At 43.7% G+C, this 17,051-nt stretch overlaps 1 protein-coding gene across 9 annotated transcripts in view; it reads right to left on the bottom strand.

Annotated features, from left to right (window-relative positions):
- The window catches only part of SLMAP (sarcolemma associated protein), a 101,722-nt gene that overhangs the window by 16,683 nt on the left and 67,988 nt on the right, over positions 1–17,051 (bottom strand). For 3 of the 9 annotated variants that reach the window (XM_077278589.1, XM_077278588.1, XM_077278595.1), the window contains 7 exons: positions 15,234–15,402; positions 15,094–15,144; positions 12,844–12,894; positions 6,383–6,442; positions 3,947–4,084; positions 1,287–1,412; positions 1,089–1,163 (listed from right to left, as the gene is read on the bottom strand). In XM_077278589.1, the coding sequence (XP_077134704.1) occupies positions 1,089–1,163; positions 1,287–1,412; positions 3,947–4,084; positions 6,383–6,442; positions 12,844–12,894; positions 15,094–15,144; positions 15,234–15,402 (670 nt within the window). The remainder of the gene's footprint in view (positions 1–1,088; positions 1,164–1,286; positions 1,413–3,946; positions 4,085–6,382; positions 6,443–12,843; positions 12,895–15,093; positions 15,145–15,233; positions 15,403–17,051) is intronic. The other 6 variants (XM_077278591.1, XM_077278590.1, XM_077278597.1 and 3 more) reach the window with 3 other exon arrangements.

Raw genomic sequence — 17,051 nt, 5'->3', positions numbered from 1 at the left:
ATACATACAATAACGGCTGCTACTGACGTGAAGTCAGAATAGAAACAGGTTTATTTACCATTTATCCCTCTACAACAATGAAACATTGCCAGCAAGAACCAAAATTGCTCCAAAAAACACGTAGATTAGGCCTCTCAAAAAAAGAATGCTAAAAAAAATAAAGCAATATTGGATATTAAATATTGAGCCCTGCTGCTTCAGGGATCATTGCCTCTAATATATGTTCTGAAAAAAAAATTATATACGGTGTGTGTGCGTGTGTGTGTGTGTATGTGTGTGTATATATATATATATATATATATTCACACACACGTCCAGAGCTGAGTCTCAGCTGCTGCTCCTCATTTGCCCTGCCCGAGTACACGGCATGAGCTCAGTCATTGATGGTAGTGGTATGTGTGTGAGAGCTGCAGACCATGAGACCCCCGAGACTCGGCACTGAACCCAGGAAAGGTGTGTAAAGCAGCTCCGCCTTTAATTCTTCAAACTCCTTTAATTTTTCATTGAAAAGAGGTTACAGGATGAGATGTGTAAAAAGTTGCAGAAGATTTCGTTAGGCATTAATTCAGCCTTAAAGGGAACCCAAACACTATTAACCTACAGATATTGGGCCAATCTGCACATAAACAGTGTTCCTTTGCTGCCCAGTCTTACTGAAAGCTAACTTTATTCCTCCGGTGAGCCACCAGCTCTCAGTCATAGAAGCATGCAAGAAGCGTCCTCGATACACTTGAGTGACAGTTGACTTTGCCGTGAATCGGTAGAGAGCGAACTGTCAATCAAAGCACCGGTACAGAGTGAACTGTCAATCACAGTGCAGGGACAGGCTTACAGCTGCCACTTGCAATGCTGTAAGCGACGACAACTTTGCGCATGCCTCAATGACTGAGAGAAGGTGGCTCCCAGGAGGAATAAAGTTAGTTTTATCCGGACAGTCAAAATTTCAGTACCGAGGCCGGACAGCATTGTATCGCTATTGTTTTGCAGATTAAACCTTTATCTGCAGGCTAATAGTAATTTGGGGACAGAAGTGTTGTACAATAACGTCCACTACAGGTCTGGTATTAGGGTTATAAGGTGGCGGGTACCTTGGAGGTGCTGAATCTGCTTGGTGGACTCTTCCGCTTGCTTCCTACTGGATTTCCGCTCTTCTTCTAGAAGTGCTGCAGACAAAGCATCAAAAGTAAAAGATCTATAACTACGCACAAAGGGTTACGTGAAAACTGCCCATGTCTATGCAGAGGAATTTTGCATGCAGCCATCAGACTCCAGAACACAAATGTTACCTTGAAGTTCGGAGCATTTCTGCCTGCTGGACTTTGCAAGATCCTGCGCCTCCGACAGCTCTTTCCGCAGCTGCTGCAGGTCCTGCTTTGCATCATTAGAGCCAGACTGGACAGTATGCAGCTCATCTGGAGGAAGTCGCACAGCATTACATGGATTATTCTCAGAAGACAGGTAATGTACACGTACAGATGGTCAGTATTATTCTAGATTACAGGATTCAATCCCAAAGTGAATATGCTAGCCGATATGTAATCCTAGCAACCTAAATGGCTCAAAAATAATTAAAGGTGTTATCCACCTTCCTTTTAAATGCACGTAATTGGGGGCTAAAAATAATTTTTGTAATTTGGTTTCATTAAAAATGTTGCAGTGTTTGCCTTCTATGGGCTCTGTGCTGCACATTCTATTGCTGGCTGCAGAATGAGTCAACTGAGAAACTGCCAGAGAGTCCGCGATGATGGCCTGACAGTGACTTCTAGGTCTTTTCCTGAGCTTGTCTCTGCTGATTTATGACCACATCCAAGTTCAACGAGCAGGAAAACAGTCTGTAAAAGCCAAACCGTGCAAAATATTCATATACAAACTGGATACTGTCGTGCTAAACAGCTAGTGGATGTACATGGGGGAGGAGGGGGAAGGAAGAACACGTGCAATTATAAATATAATCAATAAGAATTGCATGTATAAAGTAATGCCCAGATAATCCCTTCAAAAATCATGGTGTTTATGATCAATACTTCTAAGAAACAATAATTTGTGGTGTTTCTGCCAACACCACAAATCTAGTGATTGGGATATAGATCTTACATAAATAATAAATTAATAACAATAATAAGTAAATAATAAGTAAATAATAGTTATAAGTAAATAATAATAAAGTACATAATAATAAAGTAAATAATAGTAATAAATAAATAATAGTAATAAGTAAATAATAGAAATAAGTAAATAGTAAGTAAATAATAGTCATAAGTAAATAATAAAGTACATAATAAAGTAACTAATAGTAATAAATAAATAATAAGTAAATAATTAATCTCTTTCTAGTAAAGTGTCTGTTTATAATGCTACAAATAGTAACCCCTGCAGACAAAGCAGTTCAGTTACCAATCATGCATGCAAAACAAAAAGGAGTTAACAAGAAGGCGGCCTGCAGTTTGCCGATAGAGCCTCCTTGGAGTAGTTCACTGGAGGATGGGGGTTATCCTTGTACCTCCGGGTGCTCCTGTGTGCCCTGGTGTCAGCTGCAGGGATCCTGTATCCAGAAGAAATTAGAAATGGACATAGTGCAGCAAGACGCTGGGAGCCCTCCGTTAAGGCTATGTGCCCACGTTACGGATTTTAGTGCTTTTTTTTCCCGCTGCAAAAAAGCTTAAAAAAACCACTTACATTAAGCATCCCATAATTTTAATGCATTCCGCAATTTGTGCCCATGCAGCGTTTTTTTCGCCAAAAAAAAAAAAAAAAAAGCATTGCGGAACAAAACGCAGCATGTTCATTAATTTTGAGGAAAATCTGTGGATTTGCCGCTATATTATTGTATTGGGACGCTCCGAAAAAAAAAACCGCAAGCGGATTTCCTGCGAAAGGAGTCCGGTTTTGCTAAGGAAAAATTCTGTGAACATTCTGCAACGTGGGCACATAGCCTAAATGTAACAAGTCTGTGCAACTAAATTCTTTGCTGAATAAAGTGGATCCCAGTGCACACAGGAGCACTCGCAGGTACCAGGATAACCCCCCATCTCCTCCAGAGAACTGCAGGTCGTCTTTTTGTTACTACTTTTTATTTTTCACATGACTGACTGGTAGCTGAGAAGCTCGGTCTGCGGTGGGAACTATTTGTAGCATTATAAACTGACACTTTAATAGAGATTACAGAATTATTTACATTGTACATTAAGCTCTATAGCCCAAACACTAGGTTTGCGATGTTAGCAGAAACCCCACAAACTGTGGTTTCTTTTATTTATAGAGAGGCACTGATCATAAATACCTGTGTATACATTTCAATTACCATGATTGTTGGAGGGATTATCTGGGCATCACTTTATACACGCAATTCTTATTGATATATTTGTTACTGCACGTCGCCCCCCAGCCCCACGTCCGTCCACTACAACACCACACTATCCAGTATGTATTTGATCATCTTACTCTATGGGTTTGCCACCAAGGACCCATTTTTCTGCCACCAGCACCTATCCCCCCTTAGGAATAGGCTAGTTAAAGTGCTAAATATTTAACGAAACCCAATAGCAAAAGTATTCCCCCCCCCCCCCCTAAATACATCCATTCTTGGCTGTGACTGACAGGTTGCACGTGCATTGGTCATACCACATTTTAAGGCTTGTTTAGAGCTTTTCACTGTCTATAAGCAGAGAGGGACGGAAATAAAATGATTAGACCTGACTTACACCTCCATTTTATCATCAGGGAGGATAGAGTAGAAAAAAAATTACAAAAAACAAACAAAAACCAGATCACAGGACCCAACCGGTGAGACAAGCTGTGGCCGCTCGGCAATGTAGTACGCTCGGTCCGATCACCGGCTTTTGATCACTAAGATCACTGGTACTAAAACTTATTTTTTTCCAATTATAACGATTCCGATTTAAAGACGTAAGTGGCCGATAAGACCACCAATAGAGCACTGGCCCACCTTTTAATATAACTTTATTAAGTGGTTCGTTCAGCTCTTGTTCATCCATTTGGCCGTCTGTAGTGTCGTCGCTGCTTTTCTCCTTGCTAGGACTGAGCGTGTCCGATAAATCTGAATCCTTCGCTTCCGCAGGACTCCCTTTAACAGCGGGAAAGAAACAGCGGAAAAATTAGACGGATATGATAGTCCCCAGTGTGAAATCGTCAGAAGACCTTGTGGCGCTGACGGATATGAATAATGGCTACAAAATCAAGGGGTTAAAACAATAGAAATAAGGTCATTGTTGCTCCGGAGTCCAACACATAGGGCTACACCGGGGCCTCGGTGCAAGAATAACGCAATGTCGCCAAATGTTGGGAAATCGCAACTTTACACTCGCCAAACTACAAACCTACAGGGTGTTTCGTTAGATGTTGCATGTGATTGTGAACGTCCAGAAAATAGTCTAGTCTACAATTTGGCTTATATTTTGCATTCAAAGACCCCGATTTCAGCGATGTGACGCTTACTAGGCTGTGTGTTATAGTTTCAATACAATCAGTGTCTTATCAGCAGGAGATTATCACTGCAGGACTAGGTTTCACGTGCAGGACAGTCCAGCTAATTTGTGTAATTCCACCTCCACCACTGATTGGCTGCTTCCTGTGTACACTGTTAGCAAGCTGCCAATCAGTGCTGTGGGCGAGGTTATACACCCCTCAGCATTCATAGGACTGCTAGATCTACAGCAGCGAAAACTGGGATTGTATCAAAACAGCACCCAACAATCCAGTAAGTGACACATCACTGGAATCAGGCGGTCAGTCCCAACATCGTGCTGCGCTCAGATTACATAGCAAAAAAACTGCTGACAGATTCAATTTAAAGGGAAACCGCAGCCCCTCAGATTAATTATTCTTTGCCATGTAGCTGCCTTAATCTCTCACGGACAAATATTTGGGTCACCTCATTAATCACAAGTGCTAGTGCCAGGTTATAATTCTGTACTTAGAATGTGGAGGGGGTGGGGGGTTAACACTTGGGTGGTCTGTTCAATACTCAGAAATCCACCCAGAAGTTGCTTTGCTGACCACAACTTATAGGGATCTGTTCACATTTTATTTTTAATTACATTGTTACTTTCTATATTTTTGTAAAAACTACTTTATGTTAATTTTTTTTCATATCCAGTGTATTGAAAAACGGTTTTTTTTTTTTTTGTAAGGTGAGTACATGGCTAACACATACTGCTGTAGGAATATATAGTGGTGTGTTGGAGGCGTCCACCCCCTGCTATATACAGTACCTCCAACAAAAGCAGAAAAAAAACCCAAAAAACTAGATGTGAACGGAGCTTTAGTTCCACAACAGAATCACTAAGCTCCACTAGAAAACATAAGAAATCGTGTCCAGAACCACAAGGAGCACTAATGGCCGACGAGCTACAAACACTGGCACTTATCAGCGGGTGCGCGGGCCGATCCCGCAGACCCATTTATGGAGAAAATCACTGGCGCCCTAAACGCTGAGGAATGAGATGTGGAAGGAGGCGCGAGATAAAGAGGAGGCGATGCCAACGCTCCCATCAGTGCCAACACTCACACGGCTGCCCCCGAGCTTCACCCGTTGAGTGCTGGCAACAAGTGTCAAAGTAGAAAAGTACAGGCTATCGCGTCATGTCACACCGACAATCCACCTAACATATGGGGCCGCCCAAAATAGACCACATGTCACTGTATCTGGACATGCAGCAGGTGCAGAGACCAGGACGACTATACGATAATTGCAAAAAATAAATAAAATTATATATATATTATATATATATATATGTATATATATTATTAAATATAACTAAAAACATTAATACAATACAAAACATAATACAAAACATAATATGAAATATGATAGCATACAATATCTAGCCTGGGGGTGCAGAGACAGTTTGGCTTTCTATTGCCCAAAGCCAAGGTTCACTTTGCTTTTGCTTATCTAGCCATCTATCTAAATATCTTGGCCAACACACAGTGGCTGGTTGGCACCCCCGCCACTTTGCACCAAGGGTCAATGCCCCCCATTGTCGCTTCCATCTTGGCCGCTGCCCCGAGGATACCAGGCTCCCACCGTCACAGTGATATGGGAAATCAAATGCAAAGCTGTATCAAATTACAACAGCCCAGGAATCCCTGCCGTAAACTACTGAAACAAAAAAGTAGTGCTCCGGCGATGGGGAAAACTACAATCCCCAGCATGCCCCTACAGCGGGTAGGAGTTGTAGTGCGGTGGCAGCCGGAGAGCCACTTGCCAAGCATACAATTAGGGATATTACTGCTTAGACTAATAACAAATTAGGTCGGGGGATCAGCATCGTGCGGCATTTCAACGTTAGTGAAACTACAACTCTCAGCATGCCCTGACAGTGGGAGCTGTAATTATGAGACCCACTACCCCTCGGCGTACCTTTCAGATGCTGGGACTCCTGCTCGCCCTTAGTCAGATGCTCCACGTCGATGAGTTTGTCTGTGAAACAGAAGAGAAGTTGCTGAGCGGAGAGCCGGGATCTACAGGACGGAGGGGCACATTCCATGCCCTTATATAACGCAGGGGCAGAGCCCACCCCATTCACAGGGGCTGGGGAGACATCCGGGCCACTATCACACAAGCCGTCCGGAGGGGAGATTCACAAGCTCACATTATGGGGCAATGATCCAAATGTTGTGATTTGTGACATTGATGAATACCTAGAGGTTCTCCACAGGGAGATCGGCCAGTAAAGACCATAAAGCAGCGGTCAGGGGTGCGGACCGTGCTGGGTGCAGATCAGACGCATCTCTGGAGTGGTGTCACATTATCCTCCAGACTTCTTCCAACTTCACAATGAAGAAAATAAACAAAACTTTGGCCTCGAGTTGCTTTGGATGAAACACAGATCCATGAATGGTCAAAAAATGAGCGAGTGCTCAAAAGAGGATAAAAGCTGCAAGTCTGTACAAAAGGGAACAGTCAGCGTGATACTACAGTGATGCCATGTGCCCGGCCCAAAGGACCCAACTGCCTTATACTGAGGGGTATGGGGATCGGCCAGGATATCTGTGGTCCTGTCGGGGTAAGGAGCGCTGCATGCTGGTACCATGGTGGGCACGCCTGAGCACTGCTCCCATAGACCACGAATAACGTGGTGGTAATGTAAGCACACTGCAGAGCCATACACACAGGGGGCTTTTATACCCCCCAGGGGCCAGACGTCCATCACCTTTCCTTTATCCCCCCATCTAAATAGATCTCCTTGTCACTGGCAGATGGGCTCACACAATGTGATCACAATTATGGCCGCCATACCAAGACCACTACTAAGCCCAAATCCCATAGAACCCCAGATGGGTTCAGCAGAACGGCGGAAGGTTCGGGTTTACCCTGCCATGATGGGTGTATAGAAAAATACAAAACTGTATGTGATGCCAGAGTATTCTGCAGCACTTTCCAACGCTGAGGACATGAAAACGGAAAGTCAGACATCACAGAGTGACCAAGTAATTCACGTATAAGAAGTGAGGACCTGGGGATTTCAGAAAATGGCAAACACTCCTCCTCCCATGAAAATGTTATCCTCTTAATATATCACAGTAATCATATTATATAGCACTGTGTACTTACAATTGCTCATTTTCCCTTTCTACCCAGATAATTCTTCTCTTTTCCATTAGTTCTATGACATCAGGTGATTAAAAACAGACTAGCTGAATCCTGCTAAGCTCAGTACAAACCGGAGGTCAATTTTCCCTGCACAAGTCATGAGTCACTGCAAATGTCTATGGCAGGAAAAAGGAGGAGCGGAGCAGCTGGATGGAATAGGAGGTGAAGAAACGGATGATAAATGCAAGGACAAAAGCCTTAACGTTTCTACATAGAGAAGAGAGAATAATTATCTGGGTAGAAGGGTAAAATTAGCAATTGTAAGTACACACTGCTATGTAATATGATAACTGCAATGCATTAAGAGGACAACTTTCATGGGAGGAGGAATGCTTCCTTAAGCTTTGTGGCCAAAGTGAAAATTGGAAAATATCTGAATTTTTCTGTAATATAAAAACTATGGGAAAACAAAAAAAGTAAATAAAACTTTACCAAAATAATTGGATTTTAAAAGGTATTTTTTTGATGACACATTCACTTAAAGATATATCCATAACTTAGATATTTATGATTATTATGATAGGAACCAATAGAAGATCATATTGGTGGGGTGTGAGACCCTCCGCACCCCCTCTCATCAGCTTGTGTACTGTAGCTCAGTTCCTATTGAGGTGAAGGAGACAGGAGCTGCAGTACCTGAGAACGGCCACTACACGGTGTATGGAGCTGTACCGATTCGGCTCTGTACAGTGTTTACACCCAGTTGTCGGAGGTGTAAACGGCTGATTGGTGGGCAGTGCCGGACCCCCACGAATCAGATATTGATGACCCACCAGTAAGATAGATAATCAATCTAGAAGTAAAGGATGACTCCTTTAACAAGGCTTGTTGGAAAAGAGTCAGCTTGTCTGGGGTAGAGCATTCCAGAGCACTTGTGCAGCATGAAGAGAGCCTTATGGATTATTGTGGGGGTTAATCTTAGATCGTGGGCAGAACGTGCAACGCTGGTCGGGTGGAAGGATAGCAATCAACCATGTCACATAGTATGAGCCACAATGTAAGAATAGTGCGATACGGTTTCCAAACTCTAATTAACAGTGTGAGGTCGGAGTAACCAATAAACGAAAATGGGCATGATGAAGGGCCGGCCCGGGGATAACCTGCTCTCTAGGGATTCCCTGACATACAACACCCTGACCCTTCTTGGTGGGCTCCTTCTTTCCTATACATGCCCGTATCCAAGAGTGCGACCTTTCATACCTTCCCAAACCCACTCACAACCTCACACCTGCTCTAAACATAGCAGTGTGAAGTGACAGCGCCCAGGAAAACTCCTGATGAATCACGGCCCATGGATATGGAGGCCGGAGGACTTAGCGGGATAGAAATAGACCTGAGCTGTCACTGCTGGAGGAATGGAAGGAATGGGCAGGCTCGTGCAGGATGGCATGGCTGGCTGATCTGCCCTGGGGGGAGCGGAGCCTCACATGGTCACATACACAGAATTCTTACACGTCAGCTTCATTTATATATTCTTTATCTTAATGTAATGATATTCGGTCAGTGATTGGGGTTGTTCCCTGCTAACATCTGCAGTAAGGAGAAGACCATTGGCTTCATTACCAAGCGCTCAGAAAATTAACACATGCTGAGACTTGTAGTGTTTATACCTGGTCTATAACGACATATTTGATATACTGTATAAAAGTAGGATGTGACCCGATGAGAAGCCTCCCTAGGAATGAACAATCAGCCTGACTCAGCTCCCAGGGCAAGCAGTCAGGAAGCAGTATGTCCACTGCTCGCTGCAGTCAGCGCCCCAGGGGGGAGACGGCCACAGCGCCCCAGGGGGGAGACGGCCACAGCGCCCCAGGGGGGAGACGGCCACAGCGCCCCAGGGGGGAGACGGCCACAGCGCCCCAGGGGGGAGACGGCCACAGCGCCCCAGGGGGGAGACGGCCACAGCGCCCCAGGGGGGAGACGGCCACAGCGCCCCAGGGGGGAGACGGCCACAGCGCCCCAGGGGGGAGACGGCCACAGCCGGATCAGTTGCAGAGTGGAACAGCACAGTTTCATCAACTGCACAGGGGCTATTGCTCAGGTACTGAACATCCTCCCCCTATAGGAATAAGTAGGTGAGGATCTGCAGTACCCCTCTGTGGCCACTATGCAGTTGATGGAGCTGTCTATTCCGCCCCCAACTAAGCACATCTGGTTCTCAACAATGGGGACAGATGATCAGCAGGTGTCGCACCATCACCGATCTAGTACGGATGACCTATTCAAAGGCTATGCCAACGATATTCAAGTACAGGACAAGGCCATTACTGCAACTCAATTGCTAAAAAAAAAAATTGCTTTAGCTCAAAATATCTTTGTCCTTGAAGGTGACTACATCCTTAAAGGTTTTTTACAGATGACATTTGATTGATTTTTGTTTTTTTTAATCACCTCTCTAAAGTATACATGATAAAAATATGATTGCCAAAAGCCCGACCTAAAGAACAGGAGACCGGGCCGACACACAGAGCACGGGCCGACACACAGAGCACGGGCCGACACACAGAGCACGGGCCGACACACAGAGCACGGGCCGACACACAGAGCACGGGCCGACACACAGAGCACGGGCCGACACACAGAGCACGGGCCGACACACAGAGCACGGGCCGACACACAGAGCACGGGCCGACACACAGAGCACGGGCCGACACACAGAGCACGGGCCGACACACAGAGCACGGGCCGACACACAGAGCACGGGCCGACACACAGAGCACGGGCCGACACACAGAGCACGGGCCGACACACAGAGCACGGGCCACACCTGCTTTATAGATGTACATGCTCCATTTACACAGCAGATTTTGGGACCCACAGTGCGAACATCTATGGGTATCTCTCAGTGGTCAGATCACTGGTGATGATTCACTTCTCATCTATCCCATGTACTGGGAATATGTTTTTGTTTAGGAGACCACCGTTCTAAGAGTTTACCTGTAAATATTTTCTGAACGCCTAACAATCTTTAAAATGCGTCAAGACCCGTTAATTTGGGAATGACATTTTTGGACGGCCAGTAAGTGTCAGGAGCTTCCAAGAAGTGAATGCCCACGGTAATAATTATGGGAATACACAATGAGGAGCTAAAAGACAAAAACGCTGAAAGCTATATGACATAAGGAAGTGGTAGAGGAGGCTCCCCAGCTCCGACAACTTCTATGAGAGAACTGGAACACCCCTTTAAGAACCAATTAGTACTACCTTTATTAAAGTGACGACAAAGCAAAATATCTAAGAACAAGATTCTTTGTGGGCATCAGATGACAAAAGCATCAATCAATACACGTCCTTCATTTCTAGCACATTGGGAAACGTGAGCTTACTGACAATCTCACTGCAATGTGTGACCCGGGGCTCTGCAATAACTGCGCCGCTGCGGGACTCGGGCAGGAAACGCAGGAGCCAAGTAACGGCAGCAGCTGCCCCATCATGGTTTCTATATGAAGCGGTGTGGTTACCGGACCTGGTGACCTTTCCAGGACACATTCTGCAGGATACCGCAAGTGATACATTATTACAGTCCAGATCTCGCAGCGTCAAGGACAGGAAACAAGAAAAGTACTTGCAAACAAAAATACTGAGATACTTGGCAGATTTGTCTGATACAAATAATATCAGTAATCACAAGGCTGAATAAAATTAAAAAGGAAAAAAAAAAAAATAGTTGAAATTATTTTCAGTTTTGTTAAAGGGGTTTCAATCGGCCAATAATGGTGATTAGTTTTCAGCCCCAATTTAAAGCATTCCGTGCCAAACAGCACAGCTCCATTCACTGTGTAGTGGTGGTCACAGGTACTGCAGCTGTTCCTATAGTAGCTTAGCTGCAGTACCTGTGACCAGCCACTACACAGTGAATGGCGCTGTGCTTTGGTTACACATGGCGGCGACTGGAGGAAATAACAGCTGATTGGTGGGGACGCTGGATCTTGGGCCTCCCCACTGATCTGATGATAATGATCTATACTGGGTAATACACCAAAATAATAAAAGATTTCAAACTTTCTTCTGCAAACCTTTCTTATGGACCATTCTGTAACAATATGGCCTCCCGGCTCATTGTGCGTATACTGGATACGCAGCGCTCACCTTACACAGATACATAGAAATAGAGGCCAAGGGATAAAACTGCAGAATGGGAGGGGGAGACGGTAATAGGGGCTGCACCAGGATTACATTTCTCGCAGGCTAACACCATGCGCTTGGATTCGGATCACAACAGCGCTGCCAAAAATCAATAAGAGCGTTAACCATTTACACCTAAACATACGCACAAGCAGGATACTGGGTTCCCCGTGTGCCCCCTGATCAATGCAATGTTCAGACAGGAGTTATTAACTGCTCTGCCCCCAGCATATCTTACACTGATACTCAGATGCATTGCCTACAATTAGCATTTCCTTCCTACTGTATTGGTACATGCCATGTCGGATGCAGGAGCTGAGCCTGCAACATACGCACAGCAAAAAAGAAGAAGCAGCAATTAGAATGTTGTATGCCTGTTTTGATTGACGCCGTTATTATAAAATATAATGTCCTGAAAAACTACAACTCGCTAAAAAAGAAAACTAAAGCAAGACATCATATTGCTAAACTAAAACAGAAAACTGAAAAAAAAAATTAGTATTTTTGTTAAAGACAAAAGGGCGTAAGCAAAAATTAGATGCAGAAGGAAAAGCAAAAATTAGTTAATATATATATATATATATATATATATATATATATATATATAAATAATCGTGATACAAGAAAGTGCTGGGATAAGGTGTTATCTGAGCATGCTCGGGTGCTAACAGAGGGTCTTCAGCGTGCTAGAAAAATATGTTCTAGTCCCCGCGGCTGCATGTCTTGGGGCTATTCGACAGCCGCAACACATGGAGGGATTGTGACACATGGGTATGTGTTGCTTTCTAACAACCGCAAGACAAGCAAGCTGTGGGGACTCGAACATATTATTAGAGCACGCCGAAGACACGGAGTTAGCACCCGAGCATGCTCAGATAACACCTTATCCAAGCACGTTCAATCGTCACTATTAAATAATTATTGCTTTACAACCATTACACTATAAAATGCCAATGAAAAGATGCATGTACATGGCATTTACACAATGCAGCAGCGCGCCATGCGGATGAGTGAACGATGAAATGACGCCGCTATGAATACAACATTCATCAAATGCAGGAATGAAGTGCTCATAAATCCGGCTACAACATGGAAACACGTACCTTTATCTGCGTTGCCGTTGATTTTAGGTTTGAAGTCATCGACTTGTATGCCTGCGATCACAAAAGATTGTTAATGCTATAATAAAAAATAACAACAACACCACAAACTGTTGTACTGCCGCCAATGCTCAGATTAAATCCCATAGAACAAGTGTTTGTCATGCAATACACAACATCTCCCTCTAGTGGAATAAAGCAGCATTACATAACCACAAAGTTAGCATTGGTTCTTACAACGTCAGGGTATAATCAGTATATATGATCTGATATATAACATCACATACCAAATTATACAAATAAATACTACAGCAATGGGCGCCTGGAAACCAGACTTGTCACTAGACTTTTAAATACACATGCATAATTTATCAGATCCCTTTCACCTGAGGAGACTGGTGTTGTTACTGTGAAATCCATGTCAGAATGGCAGTATAATCCCTTTTAAAAGTTCCTCATCCAGCCTGAATGAAAGCTCAGTGTCCCACCCCCCTGCTGTATCTCTGCCCATCTAAACCTGACTGAGCTCCTCAGTGACCCTCCTCTCTGCTGAGATCTCACACTGCTCAGAACAAGCTGCAGCTGTCACTCATGATCGCTCTCACTTTTTAGCTGAACATATAAAATTACCTAGAATTTTATCAGGGTTATAAAGCTTTCCGACATGGATTTACGAAGTACCCACCCATATATTTAATAACAAAATGAAGTTTAGAAACCTAGTGACAGATCCTGAAGACAGGGAAGCCATCCCCAAGAAAAGACGTGGGCCTCAATTCATCATAAATTTTGCGCAAAGTGAAAAATACTCTTCATTCTGCCTTTGGCCTGTCTTGCTAATTTTTATCAACAAAATGCACATTTTTAAAAAGGTTCTGAAACAAAATTGGGTGAAAATGCCTGCGCCGAACATAAAATCACTGCAGAGGTCGGATTCTGATGCATTCGTGACTTTTTACAAAGTCACAATTGATGAACCAGCTGAAAATACCCGGAAAACCAAAAATTACACCCAAAATATCAAAGACAAGAAAAAACAAACACATACATTAAATAGACTTAAAACAAAGCGCAAATTAAAAGAAAAATCGGCACAAATTTATATATATATATATATATATATATAAAAAAAAAAGTGAAAACCAGTCAAGACTGGACATAAAAAAGAAACAGGCACAAATACAATAATGAATCGTGCCCTTTTGTGTTTAAATCAGGTTTTTGTGTTAATTTTTTTTTACTATTTTTTTCCCATATCAGCTTTAGATTCCTACTTCCCATTTCAGGAAACAACACATGTACATTAGCCACACTTGTCAGATGTTGAGCCTATCTTTTGTATTGGATTGCCTAATGAGCGTGTGCAAAGGTCTTTATGGGATTGTAGAAGAGCAGGAAGGGCTGTGACATCGCCTACTGTGATTGCTGGACCCTGTGTTATCAGCTATGTGTAGAGGTGTTACAGATCATTAATCCTGCCTCTGATGATAATGAGCCTGCTGAAAACTCTCTCAAAGGACAAAAAGCCACATCTGACAGTGAAGATTGCAAGATTAAATAATTTAAAAAAATGTGGCAAAGATTGTGACATTAATTAAAACCATTGCCACTGGTACACAGCCCTTTAAGGCCTCTTTCGGATAAATTAAGTGCGCCAGTGTTTCCCAATCTGTATTCTGGATGGACCCCCTCCCCCATGGCAGTACTGCTGAACCAATCTGATGAACAAACAGTTAAACACAAATACAATTCATCCACATAAACATTTAAAGCGACCGACTCCTGAAAAAAAAACACGGGGAAGAATTAAAATAAATTCTCAGCATAGATTAAAGGAGTATTCCCACTGTGGGGCATCTACCAGACATTCATGGGCCATCCAGAGGTCTCATCATAAATCTTACGCTGGGACTCCCCTTTAAGATAACATGTGACTAAGAGGAGGAGCTCGCTGCCTACTTTTCTCTATGCTGCCTCTAGTGGTGAGGGTGGGTAGTGGTGCTTTTCTGTTTAGGCCAGTGGGTTAGAGAGCCACATTTTTCATAAAAAACCCAAGACTTGACCTGTTTTATATGTGAGAATTATCGCTCCCTCTGGTGCAGGGTCGTTTATATACCCACCAGGATGACATTTCACCCATTTATCTAATCCAGCCAGGGAAGGGGGCGAAAATGCCAATTTTAACAAATACTCAAACCCACCATCCGAGTGTACAAAGCCCTCTCCTCCGTGGTGGTCCTGCGTGGCACTTACCCTGGGTGCTGTGCTCTTTAAGTGTTTTCTCCTGTAGATTCTCTAATCGTACTGCAAGCAGAATTCCAAAAATAAAAAAAAATGGCCAAGAAAAAAAAAAAGAAAAAGAAGAAAGCAGAAAGCGCAGAGGGAGGACTCACCTTGTAAGGCAGAGAGCCGCTCATTGGTGAAGTCGTTGTCTGCTTGCAAGGCTTCGATTTTCGCTTGTAATTCCTGTTCCTTCTCCTCCATCTCGTCAATCTTTTGCTGTAAGTCCTTCTTCTCGGCGATGCCCTTCTGCTGGATTTCTTCTTGCCGACCTTCAGCTGCCTGTGGAGAGTAAAAAATGGCAATAAAAACGAGTGGGATCTGAGGTGGATGTGTGCCGGGAACCCTCTTGGAGCATGCACGAACGTATCCGTAGCCTTCGGGAAACAATAGAGCATGCACAGGTGTATATATAGGCAGCGGAAAACCTCTCCGAACATGTGCGAATGTAAGCGTAGGCCCAAAGAAACCTCTCCGAGCATGTGCAGATGTATGCGTAGGCCCAAAGAAACCTCTCCGAGCATGTGCGGATGTAAGCGTAGGCCCAAAGAAACCTCTCCGAGCATGTGCAAATGTATGCGTAGGCCCAAAGAAACCTCTCCGAGCATGTGCGGATGTAAGCGTAGGCCCAAAGAAACCTCTCCGAGCATGTGCAGATGTATGCGTAGGCCCAAAGAAACCTCTCCGAGCATGTGCAGATGTATGCGTAGGCCCAAAGAAACCTCTCCGAGCATGTGCGGATGTAAGCGTAGGCCCAAAGAAACCTCTCCGAGCATGTGCGGATGTAAGCGTAGGCCCAAAGAAACCTCTCCGAGCATGTGCGGATTTAAGCGTAGGCCCAAAGAAACCTCTCCGAGCAGGTGCGGATGTAAAAGTAGGTTCAAAGAAACCTCTCCGAGCATGTGCGGATGTAAGAGTAGGTTCCGGAAAACTTCGCCGAGCATGCACAGATGTACCCGTAGGCCCAAAGAAACCTCTCTGAGCATGTGCGGATATGTCCATGGTAATATGGACGTTACAGTGAGTACAAATAAGTATTGATCACATCACTAATTTCCTAAATAAATGTATTTCTAAAAGGTGTTATTGACATGAATTTCTCACCAATCCAATCCACAAAGGCAAAGAAATCAAACCATAAATGTCCATAAATTATGTATAATAAAGAGAAATGACACAGGGAGAAAGTATTGAACACGCTTACTGAAATGTATTTAATACTTCATACAAAAGCCTTTGTTGGTGATGACAGCTCCAAGACGCCTCCTGTATGGAGAAACTAGTTGCAGGCATTGCTCAGGTGTGATTTTGTCCCATTCAGCCTCACAAACATTCTTCACATCCTGAAGTTCCCGTGAGCTCCTTCTATGAACTCTGAGCTTTAGTTCCTTCCATATATTTTCCATTGGATTCAGGTCCGGTGATTGGCTCAGCCATTCTAGCAGCGAAGAATAGAGAGAGTTTCCTTGGCTGCGTGTTTGGGATCATTGTTTTGCTGAAATGCCTACCGTTGTTTCATTTTAATCATTCTAGCAAATGGCAGCACATTTTGATCAAAAATGTCTCGGTACATTTGTCCTTTCATCCTTCCTTCAATTATATGAAGTTTGCCAGTGCTGTATACTGAATATCAGCTTCATGCCATGATGTTCCCACCTCCAAACTTCACTGTAGGTATGGTGTTATTGGGGTGATATGCAGTGTCTTTTGGCCTACAAACTTGGCATGTATTATGGCCTCCAATGAGTTCAATTTTGGTCTCATCTGACCAGACTATATTCTCCCAATATTTCAGTATTGTCTAAATGTTGCTGAGCAAACTTTAAACATGCTTTTTGTTCAACAATGGAGTCTTGCGTGGTCAGTGTGCATACAGGCCACGGAGGTTGAGTGCATTACTTATTGCTTTCCTTGAAATAATCGTACCTGCT

Source organism: Ranitomeya variabilis, chromosome 8 (assembly GCF_051348905.1).
Source record: "Ranitomeya variabilis isolate aRanVar5 chromosome 8, aRanVar5.hap1, whole genome shotgun sequence".
NCBI classification, from domain to species: domain Eukaryota; kingdom Metazoa; phylum Chordata; class Amphibia; order Anura; family Dendrobatidae; genus Ranitomeya; species Ranitomeya variabilis.
Note: the sequence above shows the minus strand (reverse complement) of the source record. Positions and strands in the feature narration are given on the sequence as shown.